Source organism: Centropristis striata, chromosome 23 (genome assembly GCF_030273125.1).
Source record: "Centropristis striata isolate RG_2023a ecotype Rhode Island chromosome 23, C.striata_1.0, whole genome shotgun sequence".
NCBI lineage: Eukaryota > Metazoa > Chordata > Actinopteri > Perciformes > Serranidae > Centropristis > Centropristis striata.
The window spans coordinates 19,629,675-19,648,070 of record NC_081539.1 but is presented as its reverse complement, the minus strand read 5'-3'; the positions used below and the strand labels follow the sequence as shown (position 1 = coordinate 19,648,070).

At 39.9% G+C, this 18,396-nt stretch overlaps 1 protein-coding gene across 1 annotated transcript in view; it reads right to left on the bottom strand.

Moving 5' to 3' along the window:
- myripb (myosin VIIA and Rab interacting protein b) overlaps positions 1-976 on the bottom strand; it is a 137,561-nt gene extending 136,585 nt beyond the window's left edge. The window contains exon 1 of the mRNA XM_059326786.1: positions 839-976. Within this exon, the coding sequence (XP_059182769.1) occupies positions 839-948 (110 nt within the window). The 5' untranslated portion in view covers positions 949-976. The remainder of the gene's footprint in view (positions 1-838) is intronic.
- Positions 977-18,396: the final 17,420 nt, after the last annotated feature.

The window sequence follows — 18,396 nt, the reverse complement described above, 5'->3', positions numbered from 1 at the left end:
TTACAATTTAAATAATGGGTCTTAAATATTGAACAAAGGTACAAAAAGCGGACCTCTCATTTCCATGACCATGAACTTTGTCGATTGATTTGACAACTGCACATGGCAGGCAGGTTTTATCAGCTATAGCTAGCTAATGTCAGGTATTGCTAACACTAAAACTCTGAAAAACTCTGAAATTTCCAGCAAACTGTTTTTTTTCTAAAGAGAATCCTGTGAAAGTACTTTGAAAATACAAATGATGGCTACATATGGTACAAGATATAATGCTAACTAATAGCTAGAGCTACTGTACATGTCTCAAGCTAGATATTTCTTTATATTTTCACCATTATTTAGACTGATACATTATTGTAGCTCCTACAGAATTAATAAAATAAGCTACAGGACCAGAACCCTGTAGCTTATTTTTCTAATGTGACCTCCAAACTTGCAAAATAATACAGTTAGATAATGACATTTGTCTCGTCTTTGGACGTAATGTTTGGTTATTACTGTCGGTAGTAAGCTAGCTAGTTGGATATTAACGTTGGCAGCTCACATTAAAGCTGAATAATACACAATTTAATCAGTTTCTAACAATTTTTTTTGTTTTGTAATTACTAAAAAACACAGTATCATTCTATTTTAAAGTAGCAAGGGTAAACTCTACAAGTATGTAGAAAGTAGATTTGTCAGCTGAGCCAGCTGTGCACCACTATTTATGGTCATTTTTGCTCAAAGGCAAATGTCATCCCTCCTTATCAGCTCCTCTCAAATCACCCTGTATGTGTCGCCATAAATGTGTAAAAATACTAGATGAAAAAAAAAAACCGCTGGCAGGGGAATCCCATCTCACCTCAGCCTCTCCTCCTCCTTCTTTCGCAGCTTCATGTCCCGCTGAACCACTTTCAAGACGTGCTCAGCCTCATCATCCGTCAGGCCCGACAGGTCCAGCTTCCGACCCATCGCTCCTGGCCTCGCCACGCTGAGCTGCTGGTCCAAGAGGGGAGGACGAGGAGACGCACGGGCACTGCTGCTCTGGGGGCCGAGGCTGGGACAACCCTGAAAGCAGACGGAGGGAGGAATTTAAAACGTGTTTTTGTGGAATCAATTCACTCGTGGAATCAATTTACTCATCAGTGGGTCTAAAAGAACTCCTGAACTCCAGAAATGTATGACTTTCCTCAACCTCTATTTAGAATTATAAAATCAGCAGGACTCTGGCACTGCTTATAGTGAAGTGAACAGAAACATAAAGTCAAATTTTCGCAGCCGATTACAATAGAGGTTCATAGGAAATCTTAACATAACAATAATAATTCAATGTTTGCTTTTATGACTTGTGAGCAAAATGTGTGGTGGCACTACAGTAGTTGTTGCCTGCAGCATAAACTCTGATCTCTGAGCAGCTGAAAATTGGATACAAACCAGAGTGTAGTGGCTGGAAAAATAGTCCTCTTTACTTTGTGTTTAGGTCATTACTAATGTGATACGCAAAGTTATGTATGAAAATAAATACTTAAAGTAGGTCAGGGAATCATCCAAGCCATGCATATCTGTACAAAATGCTGTGCCAATCCAGCCATTAAAATTAAATGTACATATGTCACTCGTAAGTACAGCCTTTGATTGGACTTTCTTTTGAAAACCGCTAGCAAGGCATTACAATTCAACAGCACCACAAACTACAGCCTCCATAATAACCATAAATCAGCATCAGTCCCTGCAACTGAGTGAAGAGCAGCCTTACTCTCCAAGTCAGAGGCTCTAAATTGTGTTTTTTCAGCCAAGGACCCCTTACAAAATAGAGAATTTAGCAGGGACGCCCTTTAGAGTAATGGGGGGCCCATTTCTTGCACTTCTATAGTCTTAGTTAGGTGAAAGAACAAACAAGAGGAATGTTTTGGAAAGATATAAGACATGCATTAAACACATTTGCAGATTCTATAAGATTCTATAATATATAAATAATGATTGTATGATAATTCAAATGAATGCATCAGCACTTTTCACAGACCCACTGGCAGAGTGCCACAGTCCCTACATTGAGAGTCACTGCTTCAGATCATAGACATGCAGATCACACCTTCAGTGTTTCTTCTCGTGTAAGATCTTGTTTTTTGAATGCTGCATGTAAAGCAGGAAGGTAGCTGTGAAGAGTCAGTCTACTGTCAACAAACAAGGTGGTTACAGGATGACAGATGTCTTTTTTTTTCTCTGCAGCAACATGTAAGCTGCAAATAAATCAGAAATGTATATAATCACAATATGGACTAGTGCAATATCCAAATCACAGGAGGCACAATATTTATTAAAGTTGAAATATATATATATATATATATATATATATATTGTCAAAAAGATCATCAAAATCACACTATGATCACTTTAATATATTTTTCAATGAAAATAAGAATAAAATCTACAATCTTGTAAATCATATTGCAATTGCAATATCAGTCACAATAATTGCAGTTAGATATTTTTTCAAAAGTGTTCAGCCCTATAGTTGCATTTGTTTTCCTTTGGAATGGGTCATCATGTCTGTTATAGACTGCTGTAATGTATGTATACACTGTATATTAGGGATGGAGATAATTATTCGATGATGATTAATTGTTGTTAAGAATTTGGTCGATCACGTGGAATTTTTATGGATCTATGTATTTTTTAAATTCTAATTCTATCTATGGATGACTTTCACTGAACTGAAACACGGCTGAGCGTTCAGTTCTGCGGCCGTACGTGAATTACCCAATGAGCTGAGAAATAAGTTGGATAAAGCTACAGTTTTCAAACTGAAAGTTGCAATAACAATTATAAAACACACCGAAATACAATTATACAATACATTAATTTGAGGAAAACTAGCTTACTGTATCAAACCTTGCTAGCATGAATTACTAGCTTTAACTTATTTAAACACAAAACACACTTAAATATGCAAGATTACTGTGAAAACTAACTTGATGCCTCTTCAGGGGCTAAAACATAAAACATTGAATTCCTTGGTGTTATCTTTACAGTATCAGCTCACTTGAGTTAATTTTACGATCGACAGGAAGTCTCTTTTCATCCTTTCAAAATAAAAGCGTCTGTTATCAAAAAAGGCTTTTGCATAGTACTGTATATATATCTTATTTTGCTCATGTATGCATATTTTTATACATACTGGTGTATGTATAAAAACGTATATGTTAACGTTATAGATAATCAAGTTGTCAGGTTTCTTCCAAACGGCCATCCCTACTGTATATAGCTACATTATACCTGGCTACAATCCAGCTGCAAAGCTCACATTAACTAGCTTTTTTCTTTCTCCAAATACGATAGTCAGCTACAGTATACAGCATATTATTGGATCTTTGGATCGCAATGTAATATTTCTATTTTTAAGATACAGAACTGACACAGGTTTATGACTGAGCTGACTTAAAAACTAGTCTGACGTCTGTTATGTGTGTGGTGAGACAGATGTAAGGAAAGATGTGAAGAAAGGGTGACAGAGGGGCGAGATGGCGGTCTGGCTCTTAAAACTAAAACAGAGGGATGACTGGAGGAAGAGGGAAGCAGAGACAGATGAGGAGATGGACAGAAGGAGAAGGTCCATTAACTGCAGTGTCTAAACAAGATGGGAGAGCGCTGGCAGTGGAGAGAGCAATGATGACTCAGAAGGCCAGACAATTATGTCTGTTCTATTATTGGGCCAATAGCTTTATCGACAGAGCGTCCTCCTCTCGCTCAGCATATCACTCATTCCTCCAGTTCAGCTCAGGGACGCTCTCCTGACAGACCGCTGTAGAACTTTATCTAATTTTACCTTTCAAAACAGAAAACAAAATTAAGCTGATGATCCTGCTTATCTACGCCAACAAGTCAAATTTAGGAAGCAATATTGGTTACTGTCAGATTCAGCTACATTTATTGCAAAGACACGTTTTAATATTATCAGTCAGTGCAAGACTTCCTGGAGCATCTGCGCAGTAAAATAAACTCAATCTGGTTCAATATGAAGAATGTTTATCGTTTGATGAAAAGCTTCAGAGAAACCAGAGGAATATTGTTTTTCAAGTTTTTATCGTTATATTTCATCCTTACAGATATCTCCATCATTCATGAGTCATTTGTATCAGCGGTAATATAATCCACAAGGACAAATGCAAACATGAGTGTGAGTGTGAGAAAAAAGCTTTTGTCACATTCTAAAGTGAAAAAAAGCTGTAAAATCTCCCAGACATTTGGTATCACACGGTGTAAATACAGAATGTAACAATGCCATTCACAAACGCTCCTCATTCAGCCAATATAATAAGAGACCTTGCCCTCGGCTCCAGAAATGCTATCCAGTCTGAGTGTTTATTTTATCATTTTGTCTATAAAGTTCTGTCACACAGCTCATGTGGGCGTACATGTGCCAGCATACTGACTGATCCTACAGATCACAGGCAAAGTACTAGATTAACTGAGCATTTAATCTTTTTTTTCCCCTCAGTATTCATCTGAGGTTCTTCGGAGCAATTAGGAAAAAAATGATACTTACACGTGGTACATTTTCATTTTTGGTGTGCAAAATATAAAAGAAAGCCTCTGGCATAACTCTAGTTTCACTGTGTTAGTGAGGAAAGCAGCAAAACAAATGTGCTTAACCATGAACATAATTTGATGGTCAGACGATGAGACCTACAACTCTAAACAGCTAAAACCAGCAACAGGTGAGCTTAGCTTTAACTGGAACCATGGGGCCTTATACTATCTTGTTTGTGTAATCCATTAAGAAATAAACAACAAGTTGAGGTTTTATGGCTGGTTGTGAGCCAGACTCTTTCTAAGCCATGAAGGCTGACGTGCAGCACCTAAGCTGTATGATGAACAGAAAACAATGTGGAGAGCATCTGGTGGTTGTCTCCTGCCAACAGTGCAGGGTCTCTCCTCTCCTCTGGAGCTGTGGAGGTGTAGACGCCATAGTGAGTTTCTATGGTTACGCTCTGGCTCTGAAACTTTCTCTCGATTGGAACTTTTCGAGTGGCCACATCAGTAAATAAGCACCTTAGCTCTCATGCCATTCAAATGTTTTGTTCAGGAATTTTCTATCAAACTAATTCAGCTAATGGCACATCCTGATGGCACACTGGCCGATGCAGACATATAATACAATGACTTTCAAAATGTACACATTCACTGTAACGTGTCATTAAATTCAGCCTGTCATATGGGCAGAAATGTTCTTTTCTTGGCCATGCCAAAACCTTTTTCTGCTGATATCATGCCCATATCATTGTGCATTCCTATTTTAAAAAAAATATGAAAAACTGTTTCCTCCCTTATTTCCAGTCTTAATGCTAAGCTAAGCTAACCAGCTGCTGGCTGTATTGATTTAGCAAGCATAGAGGGGCATCAATCCTATCTCTGCAACAAAACAAGTAAGCACATTTCCCTCAATGTTAAACTATACCTTTCAGGATTTGCAATTATATTCATCTTGAATGCCAGTGCATTGTCACTGCTGAGGACCATATTAACACATATACGTTTTTTAATTAAACTATTGTCTTAAACATAACCCATAATTATGTCTAATAATTTTATAATGTCCAACAAAATGTGGCCTGTATAACCCAACTGTTGCATGGAATCAATAAGAGATTTTTCTTTCACACCTGAAGATTCATTATCTGGGTCTCAAATTACTCCATTTAACAAGCGGTATCTCAGCTAATTATAATATGAATTTCTGTAAAAATACAGAAAAAATTAACAGAGCACTACAATTTCAAAGCGTCACCAACTTGCAAATGACCTACACTAACAACCTTTATCAGTCTATCCAGAAACTGAAATGACCAGATCCACGTAGCTGCTCTGTATCATATTCCAACAGCGACAGGTTGGTCTAACATATTTGTCTTCACTCGCGGTTTCTCTCCTAATGTATAGAGGAAACTAATGCACCATTACTGTATGGCCATTATTGTATAGCCACAAGGGAAGGCAATTATTCAGGCCTTCTTTTTATAGTGAGTGGTGTCAAGGACAGGGATGGAGCATCATTTATGTCTGTGAAAGTGTCTGCCTCTGAAGCTTCAATGACGCACATACTTGGGGGCAGCGAGTGTACACACAGCCAACCAGTTTTCACATGTGACAATTCGCAACAAGACACACTCAAACATACATGCCCGACTGTGCAAGGACATCAAAATCTATGCTTCTACTGTGGAGCAGTGGCATCACCCTGCAGCAACACTAACACACCCTCGACAATAGCACAGATGAGCTACACTGAGCTTCACTCTGTCAGTACACAGAGGAAAAGAGAGTGGGTAGTCCAACAGACAAACCCTCCTTAAGTGACACTGATTGGAGTGCCTCAGTGGTTCAATGCTTCACCAATTTTGTTCAGCCGTGTCGGACAAGATAGGTTGTGGGCCAAACTGAACGCCATACTGGTAAGCTGATGTAGAAGTGAGCTGTACACATTTACCTCTCACAGAATCTCAGGCTGTCTTTTTTTTTTTACTGCCTGTTAGACTGCATAGAGCAGGATTCCTTGTTTTGACCAGAAGAGCTACACTCTGGATGTTTGCATTGCTTTTCATTGCACAGTCTTTGACCAGTACAATTTATCTGTACATGTGCACGTCTCAGCGATCACCTGTATCCCAAACAAAAATGTCAATATTAGGCTATTCTCCAAGAAAATGTAATTTTTTGTCCAAGTTCTGTATAAAAGCCATCCATCGAGCAAATCTCCACACCGTTACTTTTCACTATAAACTATTTCCTGCACTGGAGCTAAATGTTGTGTGAAAAGTGAAGTCAGTGCAGAAGGACTTTAAACCTGCATTATTTTTTAATGGCCAGCAAGGGGAGAGTCCATTGGTTGCAAAACGAAGTCCAAATGTAAAGAAATCTATGAGAAATGAATCCTACTTTTCACTGGATTTATTACATCAGTAAACTGAGTTTATGTTCTTAATCGCCAGTTTCAATTTTTCTCCAATACAGCATGATTTTCATTTAGTAAATTATGGTCGCATTTAGTTTAAAAAAAGCAGGGTTACCAAAGTCAAAATAATCATGCCTACTTTAGGCATGGCTATTTTGTGATTGACAGATCGCTACAAAGGAACACTGGCTGTGGCTCAGTTGGTAGAGAGGGTTGCCCCCCAACCGGAGGGTTGGTGGTTCGACCTGACCGTTGCAGCCTACGTGTCAAAGTATCCTTGAGCAAGATACTGAACCCCTCCCGATGCTGTGTTCATCGGTGTGTGAATGAATTCCCAATGGTTGCAGGTGGCCCCGTTTAGGGTAGCCTCTGCCACCAGTATGAATGTGTGTGTGTGAAAGGGTGAATGAGCGCAGTCTGTAGTGTAAAGCGCTTTGAGTGGTCGCAGAGTGACTACAAAAGCGCTATATAAGTGCAGGTCCATTTACCATTTACCATTTCTAAGAAGAAAACAAACAAATACAAGGCTTCCAAACTGTAGTCCACAAACCAATAGGTGACATCACAGTGACGATGTCCACCTTTATTTTATACAGTCTATGCACTGGACATAAATGTTGCCCGCTATGGACCTAATTCCTAGAGATGCTGGGCTCATGTATCCAAAACATTTTCTTCCTGCATAATCAAAAATGATGTCTCAATGGTTGAGCCATTGGGAAAAGACAAAAACGTACCTACATTTGCACAAAATATTAACAGTGACTATGGACGTATCCAAAGTGAAACCTGTAAATTCAATAGAAATGTCACCATTTGTCCGATGTTTCTTTTTCTTTGTCTCACTTAAGTTCTCTAAGATCTACAGTGCTATAATCAATACATACTTTTTCATTCATACATCTTACACACATTTTGAAACTGTCAATGATACTGTAGAAAATCCCATTTGAAATGGTCTGAGATTCATTTTCACTTTTCTTTTCTGTAGACTTGTAGTGGTTAAGGCTGTAACAACTCATTTTACCCCACGGGGATCTGGAGTTTCAGATTATCAATTTTCCAGAGCTGTACCCAGAGAATTATGGGGATTTCCATTAGTTTGATTTGCTTTGTAAATCTATTTCCAGCAATGGCACATTACCAGCCAGATGACTGGAAGAGAGTCCTGTAAAATACTCCTTTACTGCTAATTATTTTATCAGTTGTAATTTTTGAACAATCCCTCTGTGAATTAATTTTGAAGACAAGTGGTTTACTGTAACTGAGTTGCCACAAAATATAAAAATTTAGTTTTGGTCAGTACTGTCACATTCTGACTGGCACAACAATGAAGTGTCCCAGTGTAATAGAGAGAGAGAGAGAGAGAGAGAGAGAGAGAGAGAGAGAGAGAGAGAGAGAGAGAGAGAGAGAGAGAGAGAGAGAGAGAGAGAGAGAGAGAGAGAGAGAGAGAGAGAGAGAGAGAGAGAGAGAGAGAGAGAGAGAGAGAGAGAGAGAGAGAGAGAGAGAGAGAGGATGGCTTCAGCAGGAAAATAGGTCACACTGATGCATCTCTCAGGAGAATGAAAAGGAACCTGTATTCCCCCTAAAGGATCCATCTTGTGCATCAATCAACCACGTCACACTGATACTAAATCATCCCAAATACATTCAAACACGTACAAAAACACCACATCCCACACCGTCCTGCTGAACACTTGGCTCTGCTGCCGTCTGTCACCTCAGAGAGTCAGCAGAGGATGGGCGAGCTGAGGACAAGGCCCTGTTGGAGCGCTAAAAGGGCAGGTGCAGCCAAGCGCTAAATGAACTGCTTGTTTTAGACACTCTCCATTGGATCAGCGTTTCGTCACAGCCAGAGGGAAGGAGATTGAGAACGGCTTGAGTGAAATGACTATTTAGACTGAAGGGGAATACGGTGGACTGACTTTGCAGGTCTGCATTTACAGCAGTTCAAAGTATTCTGCATTAGAGTGTGTTCTGACTGGGAAATATGTGCAGGAGATTGTCCCTCGCTGTGCTGCAATACAAGTGAGAACAGCTATATAACTCTGTTTTGTGTGTGACAGCCTTTCTTTGTCTCTCCGGTCATTTGTCTTCCTACATCCACTTGACAGCAAAAACATAGGTGTTAAAGGTGTTTTTGCAACCCCAGGGTACGCCAGTATCTGTCAAAATGACATCAAAAGGGGTCATTTTAGAGAAAGAGAAGCAACAAGAATAGTGGACTAAAGCACTGTATAGTTTTGTGCCAAGAGCGCATACTGCATCTCAAAATTCATATTCCTCCAACCTCTACACCATCTGACTAGCTGTAAAGGAAGAAGCAGAGTGTGAAGCACAACCGGCCAGTCAGCAGTCATGAATTTAATGACACCAATCAGCCCAAAGAATCTCATTCATACCTAACATCCTTAAAGGAAGAGCAGTTTAAGTGGTTACAAACACCGAAAGCTTCTGCAAACGAATTAGTTATTGGAAATGGTTCATGGTCCTTCTAAAGCAAAATCAGCATTAAATATCAGCTTTTTTTATATGTGGTAAAACCCAACCACTGAAGCAAATCAACTATGGTTGCAGATTATGGGGTAAGGCTATAGAAGTAACATGAAGTAATGTCTTGAAAATGTCTACTGCAGTATTCTGTATATCTTGCATGGACGGTAAAGAAAAAGCTCCACACAAATGCAAAAAAACCAGAAGTGAGCAAAATGGATCTTGACAATGAAACAGGCCAAGTTGTGTGAATGGTAGCTACAGCCCTAACACCCTACACACTCCTTGCTTCACCTCTATAAGCAAATTTGGCGGAGTACCGCAAGTAAACAAATCACCATTACTGCAGTGGATGCAAGCTTTGCAAAGAAGTGTACAATTTTCTACTTTTACTTTTCCTACATTACTTTTGACAACAATGTCTGGGAATTGTTTCGCCATGTTAGGCTACCAATATGATGAAACAACTAGTAACATCAGCTAACGCTGCTAAGCTAGCTACCATTGGAAAATGTTATTTGGTATTCAGAAAATCTGTCGTCAATCTAACCGCCCATGCTGCTGAAGCTGTCAGCAGGCAGCAGCAGACGTGACTTGAGACCTCAGTAATTGGGGAAACGCCAGATGGCTGAACACACAAATCGACGGAATCGTCTATAGGTGCAGAAAATGTACCCTCTCAGCTCGTTTATTAATTTGGCTTTATAGCTCAGAAAATCAGACAGGGACAGCCAGGAGTTTTCCATCATGCCCTGGGTCTTACATTCAGCAGAGAGCAGCTGTGGAGCATGGCTCTAAAAACTGCAGCTTGTGAGGTTATCGGTGCCCTGAATGCAGCGTGTGACATGCCTGTGACGTCAGAGCAGGTCGAGATCAAGACTGGCTCGGCTCGAATGAGGCGATTATTAATTTGCCGGCAATTATAATCAGCCCATTTAATTTACTTACAGCTTTTATATTTAAATAGTGATGTTTGCATTTGTGTTGTGACTTATGCATACATTTGACTATTCTCAGCCACTGTAGCTACATTAATAAAACGAAGCCAGAATTAATATTGCAAGTACGATCTGAGTTTTTCCTACTATGACAACTAAAATTGCCTACAGTATGCTCCAAGACAACACTGTGGATAAGAATACTGCCACTTTAAATAAAGCTTAGGTCATGCCAAAAAAAACATCAGTGGGCTTTTTAACTCCCTTGGTGTGACATATATTTGGTGAGGACACACACTCTCACCTCCTGCACTGTACATGCCGACAGTGGGAACATTCAAATCCTCTCCGGGGGCTCAGAATGAGGAAGAGCCCTTGATCATTTGTCACTGTTTGACATCTACCTGCTGTGTCACATCCATCACTACCTGGCCAATTACCACTCTATGCAGAGCAAGGAGAGGAGGCTGGAGAGGTGCTGCAGCTGATCTGTGAAGACACGCTCACACACATGCAAACACATTGTGATCTGAGGTGTTAAAATCAAAACAGATGCTAATTGAATCTTCCTCTGAGTCACTATGCATGTGACAAAGTGTTGAGAAGTACACAAACTCTAAGAATGGGTTGTAATTCTGGCTGAGTGATCTCGATTTTTTCTTTCCTTGAATGAATGGCTCAGAATAGCAAACTGATTCATCCAGAATGTGAGTGAATTTATTCCTGGTGTCTCCCTAAAGAGCTTCCCAAGATATATTGTCAACAGGTGACAATCATCAGCAAAAAACAAAACAACAGGAATAAACTGCCCTGAGCCTAGTTCAGCTACCTGCACAGTGTCAAATAAGGATTTTCAGCTTGCATTCCTTTGGGTTCAAGGGTTTTTCTGCAGCCATGGCTCTGAGACAAAACATGACTTTATTCTTAATAGCTTTTGCTAATTAAACCAGTGTCCCTATCCACATAGATGAGTCACATTCGGTCACATTCTGCACCTCCTGGATCTGGTTTTAGTTTCTTCTCATCACTCTGGACTGTGTCGAGCTGTGAGGCAAATCCACCTGATCACATCACGCAGAAATGCCGCACTTTACCTCATCACAAACCTATGCATTTCATTCACACAGCAGCTGATGACTGTGTGAAACGCTGCGGTGACAAATGTCAGCTATATATGGACAGTGGATCAGGCAGCTTGCAGCAAAACGCTACTGAAGAGATGATCAAAGAAATTTCACAGAAACGTGCGTTTTCATATCAAGGTATGCACGCGTGCAACACAGCTCAATCACAGACATGTGAAGCAGCCACCTGACAACGAGGCTCATGTTTCAATCATTACAGTCTGCTTGTTATTTCAGGCTAACATTCACCTATTCGCAGTGAGTTGATGTGGAGAATCACTTACACAGGATCAGTGGGAGCCGGATGACCGCCAGTTACAGTCTCTTTCACGTTATCCCAGATAATGACAAAAAGACGCGGAGGGATGCGCCTCTGCAAGTGTAAACTTCCGCGACACCTGTCTGTCTCCCAGATACTTTTGGCTTCCCTGCCCCTCGGCTAGTCGGCTTATTATTTTCTCCCCAAAGCAGCAGACGCAGGCACCGCTGAATGGGTGATCACGAGGTTTGTATTACACGGAGGAAGGGAGGAGGAGGAGGAGGAGGAGGGGAGGGCGCATGGCGAGCGAGGTGAGGGATTGGCACCCAACCTTGAGTCTTCCTGTATTCATGGTGACACAGAGCAGAGTCTCGGGATGGAGCTATCAGGGGGAAATCTGCAGGTTGGGAATCAGGGATAGTTGAGTCTGTCTCCGTGCTTGCCTGATCTTATATCTAATCCCATTTTTTCTCCCTGCTGGCACCTGGGCACACTGCGCTCCCAATTTGGCACTGCTGCTGCTCCTAGAGGAGGAGGAGGAGGCGGAGGAGGAGGAGGCACTGTGTTGGCTGGCTCCATTCACAAAGCCAGTCACAGTGCAATTAACCTCAGAGAGAGATGAAAACATCCCAATTAATCTCTCAGATACACATTTCTCCGTCTGCTATCAAACAATTTAATCACCTCACTGTTTTATTTATCTGTTTTACTTAACTGCTGTATATCAACAATATATCCCATAATGCATTACAAAGTATACTAAAAAGAATAATAACAGATTTAAAATAGCAATTATCATTACCACACACTTAAGTGTAAATATCTATCTTTCTGATGGGCGGAATATGAGACAATGTGGTCCTGGGCAGAGACATTTAAAGGGCCCCACCACCTCTCCTATATAAGAGCAAAACAAACAACCTTTATGGTTGGTTAGACTCATTGTGTTGTTGTTTTGTATCAAATCTCTATGTGGTTTTGTGTCTCTTTGTTTTTGTTTTCTTTGTAGTCATTTTGAGTCTCTTTGTAGTTGCTTTGTGTCTCTTAGAAGCAATCTTGTGTCTCTTTGTGGTTGTTTTGTCCCCTAGTTTTGTGACTATTTGTGGTTTCCTTTGCGTCATTTGCTGCAGCTGTGCATCAAGACAAAATCGATCGATCTATCTATCTATCTATCTATCTATCTATCTATCTATCTATCTATCTATCTATCTATCTATCTATCTATCTATCTATCTATCTATCTATTTATCATAGTCTCACTATTACATTACCATGATTGCAGATGCACCTGAGTACCCACTGTCCTAAGTTGTGCTCTGGCAGAGCTGAGGAGTAAACTTGCTGTTTGGTGTCTTTATTAGTGCACAGCCCTCTAGAAATATGCTGACAGTGCTGCATTGCAAAAACCACTTTCAAGGCAAGGTACTTGCTCAACAAGGTACATTTTAACAAGATAAATTGCAATAATAGGCTCCTTTATAGAGATTATAAATCAAGCTGGACCGATGCTTTCTTTATCCTTAGTCTAATTAAGGCTGCACTTTACAACAGATACTGCCAGGAAAACTTTTCCAAGTCATATATTCTGATTATTAGACCCTATTTTCTCTAACACAAACACCACAATGTGAGTCATTTTGCACTTGTGTGCTGGAAAGTCACACCCTTGATCTACATACAGAATCAGTCACAATGCTGCTGCAGTGTTCAGTCTCTCTGTAATCTTAGGTATTTCATATCACAGTTTCAATGTACACAGATAATACAAACACCAAATGTACTGCAAATATTTAAGCCCACAGAGCACACAGTTTGTGTAGGTGCATTCACACAAATATAGAATTCTTGCACAACAAAGATTGTCAAAAAGATGAATTGCATCACTATTTATTCTGATATTTGCAGCCTTTTGCTACTGTGTGTGGCCATCCCTGTCAACCCTGTGAATCTTCCATTTGCCATCATCCAAGGCCTAAGGAGGTATTTGGGTAAATGCTACAAAGTAAGGTCAGGATTCTTATCCATTTTTCATTTCCAGACTTGTCACTTCTCTAAGCATTATCCTTTAGAGATAACTAAGACACATTTTTCAGCAAAAAATGTGTAGAAACTTTATTTTACTGTCAATACTGCTGGCCTATAGAATTACCCTTGTGTATAATGTAAGATTGAGGCAATTATTGTTTCAAAAGGTCACAGGAGGGGATTATTCAAATCTTTAACTTCAGCAAATATGACTGCACAGCGGTTGTTCAGCGGTGCACTTTAAATGAGTGTGCTTATTATGGTTCAGTGCTCATTGCTCTGAGATTTAAATAACACACGTCTCGCGTGTTAAACTGCTGTTTTGCTTGCTTTTGTCTGAAAAAAATGTATTTAAAGCAGAGCAAACACACTGAATCATAACCATGTGGACTTCTGGTGTAACACTATGAGAAAGGCATGATTCACAATGCAGTCTTTAATCAGGTGAGCTACAAGAAAGAGAGAGAAGAGAGGTGAATGGAGCTGATGTCACCATGACAGGATGGAAAGAAAAGCAATTTTACTGTGTATGGGCAGTCCCAGTACAACCCCAGTCCTCTATTGTAGGTCAGTAAGTAGCTACAGTGCAGAGAGAAGGGTCATTCCAGGGTTTTACGTCAGCAATCCTCTGGTCACAAGCACATTTCTGCAACCTTAAGGCAACTGCTGGTTACATACATGTTTGAGTAAAGCTTATTAAAGGCTTCATACTTCAGTAGTACTGGTGTTTATGCATTATGCTAAGTCACTGCAGTATGACACTGCATTTACATCTGCAGACCTGAAGCATGGGCGGATTATGTCGTTTTGTGTCCCTTTGTTGTCACTTCGTTATGGTCATTTTAAGTCTGTTTGTAGTTGTTTCTGTCTCTTTGTAGTAATTTTGTCGTCTCTTTATGTTAGTTTTAAGTCTCTTTGTAGTCATTTTGTTGTCTCTTTATGGTCATTTTAAGTCAGTCTGTTTGCAGTTGTTTCTGTGTCTTTGAAGTCATCCTTTTTGTCTGTTTACAGTTATTTTAAGTCTCTTTGTAGTTATTTCTGTCCCTTTTTAGTCATTTTTGTTGTCTCTTTATGGTCAGTTTAAGTCTCTTTGTAGTAATTTCTGTCTCTTTGTAGTCACCTTGTTGTCTCTCTTTGTTAATTTTAAGTTTCTATGTAGTAATTTCTGTCTCTTTGTAGTCATTTTGCATCTCTTTATTGTCTTTTTGTGTCTTTGCAGTCAATTTTATTTTCATTCAATTTCATTTGTGGTAATTTTGAATCTCTTCCAGGTTGGTCTGTGTCTCTTTGAGTGACATTTTGTAGATGAAAGCCAGGGGGGGCCCTGACACTTTGGGTCCCTGGGCTTGAGCTCAGTGTGCCTGTTCAGTAATCCATCTATGATCTGAGGCGAATAAAAGTATGATCCCTGAATTCTGTGACCTACGTCAAAGTTTATTTCTTGAAATGCTTCATACATTTGGTGTTGTTAACATAACTGCCCTGAGGGATTTGGCTTGTTACATTTGCACACTTTAATTATCCCATCAGGCAGGCAGGTGGAAACATAGGGAATAGTCATTTTCAGTAACTCCCGTGTGAAAATGCAATCAGCAGGTCAGAGTGGCATGCCTTAACACGTCAACAATGTGTGATAGATTTTCCGAGCATAGCCTGCCAGGGAGTTATGATTGCTAAAGTGGAATATTTAGAGTGAGCAAAGCAGTCTGGTCCTTCTATCCGTGTCACATGCTGGTGTTGCAGTGTTGTGTGAACACACGTGTATGTGTGTTGCTATTGTCTGCGGTGACATTCAGTATTTCGTTGTTTGGAGGCAGATTACAGCTCGACAGCCTAGATGTTGCCATTTGAGATCCCTTTTCTCTGAGGGCTTTACTGCACAGACTATATGATCTCGTCCTTCAAACAAATGTCAGCCTTCAAAACCATATGAATGACCAATGAATCATAGCTGTATGTTAGCAGCCAGTAAAAGTTGATGGATGTATGTTTTGTCAGGGAAACTCGTAGCAGTGATTCTTTTAGAAAGGCAACAATTTGTAGTATGACTGTAATTTCACACCGACATAAAATACTAACCACTCAAATGTGTACCTACAGGACGAGGTAATAGCAAGGCATAAGCAAAGCTAAGCCACCAGGGGTCCTGCAAAATGAAACCTGCCATTCAGTTGCCCTGTGAAATATTGTCATAATTTCATACATTGAAAGAGACAGTTCACAATTCTGCTATAATGACAAAAAGACACCCAAATCCTAGAGTTGTGGCTGATACTATTAAGATACACTGTTAAAATCTGTTAATTTAGGGGCATTATACCAGTTAACCAAATCTCATCAGGTAAAATTAGCCAGTACAATCTGCTAATGGAGAAAAATGTTTTACTCTGCTGTCCCAATACATTGAAATGTGTCCTACTATTAGTAATAAGCCAACATGCACATTAGAGGATTTATCATTTTGAAAGCAAAGAAGTGTTTTAAACCTGCATTCTTTCTAATGGCCAGCAGGGGGCGACTCAACAGGTTCCAAAAAGAAGCCTGACTGTATGGAAGTCTATTGGAAAATGACCATTCATCTCACTTGATTTATTACCTCAGTAAACCTTTTCCTAATGAGGTTTATAGTCTCAATCATACGTTTTAAGTCTTCTTCCATTGTATCCTTCTTGACTAATCTAGTGCACACTTCCAAAAATGTTTTGAGTAGTTCTTATTTCCTCGGAAGGTTGTGAAATTAACATAATATAGTCACATTGTTGAGATAATCCAGTCCATAAAGGGCCAATTCCCAGAACCTCTGTCTTTAATGTAGTTCAAACATAATTTCACAAACAGGTTTGCTGCCCTAAAGGCCACATGTACAATGTTACGGAATTTGCCTTTAATTTAAGACTGACGATTGGAGTGTCTGACCTTTGTAAAAGGCTTTAACATTTAACTATGTGTGAATGCTTAATGGTGCATAAGTGAATATACTATAATTTGAAAATCTGTTCACACGCATGTTTTAAAGAGCATAATTTCCATCAGGGAGAGACTGACCTCTTGAGCAGAATAATATATGATTACCCTGTAAAATACAAGTGGCCATAAAGCAAATGTTAACAAGCCCATAAATAATTTCAGCTATTTCTGAATCAATGGAAAACAATTAATAAAATACATGATTTGTTATAATTGATATCAAAGGATTAAAGGCCTGATATACCACAGAGCTCTGGGTCAGAGTATTGATTTTGGATTAAAGCTCCTGCTTTTAATCCCACAATAATGTGTGTGTTAAGTCCTCTGCTGTCTGTGTACTAAAGCCAAGATGAGTAACATATTTATCCTCCCTACTGTTGGCTTGTTCAGTCTGCAATCACTCAGCTGATTCCATTTAAACATACATTTTCCTTGTGTTTGTCAGTGACGAGGTGGAGGTGAAGCCTCTGCCCACTCAGCATGACTAATTGCCCATAAGTGGCCATCCCAGTGTTGGAAACAAAGCAACGCAAATAACAAACAAACATAGTGAGTCACTCCATGCACTGTTCTTTTATTCACAGTGAGGAGTAAGAGGGAGAAAGGCTATTTAGTTTTACAGAGAGGGGAACAAGCAGAAGCTTGTTCCTTGTTAATGTATTTTACATTGGATAAATAGATGGATTTTGCTTATTGTCATACATGTGATAAATGTGTTTTCAGAAATCCCAAAGGTTGATGGGGCTTCAGTAGCGGAAGCGAGTCATGAAGCCATTTCCCCTGTTACAGCTAATAAACAAGAGCTGATTGTCCTGGGCTGGGTAATGAGTTAAAGCAGGAGCTGAGGAAAATCACACTCATAATGGAAAACAACTGCTTTACCTTCTCGTTACGCTACACACCACTCAGCCGTGACGGTAAGCACTGGATGGAGCCAGTTTGCTCAGGTGCTGCAAAATGCCTTCAGAGCAGACATTCATTAAGACTGATTTGCATTTGAATGAAGCAAAAAAAACATGAACATGGCAGGTCACGGAAAGGAAAGTGCCTGGACAACAAGAGGTCAGATATTCCTGTGAGGAATACTGGCCTCTAGCTTTAAAGTTCCTCAGAGCAGGAACATTTTCTGGCCAGGTCCCACTTGACTGTTTTCATTTACAGAGCAAAGCTTTCAACATTGGCACTCACACTTTAAGATGTTCCTTTTAGTCCTCCAGTAGCCCATAACTAATTCTTTTCCCTTCCAGTGTTTAGAAACCACAACATATTGACAGTCTGGTCAGTCTCCTTCCAGACTATATTAGTCACACAGCACAGAAGCCTGCAAACCCCCCTCCTTTCCTGTGTTTATTTCACAAATGTGGATGAGTGAGAGTAAATTTGCCAGCCGCTCCACTACCCGCTTTGCTTGCCAATAGTTTCTCCAGCCAAGTTTAGCATCAGCTGTTTACAAAAGAGGTGTTTTTGTTGCTAGCTACCCAGATTTAGCAACACTTGTTAACACATACCACCAGGAAAAGAGCCTCTCAGCCAGGGCTATGATCATTTCAGCAACATCAGAGTGCACCAGAATATCTGAAGAAATTAAGATCAATTAATTCAATTAATCAAACTAATTTTATCTCCTCGTCTAAAGGTACATAACCACTAGTTTCCACAGCT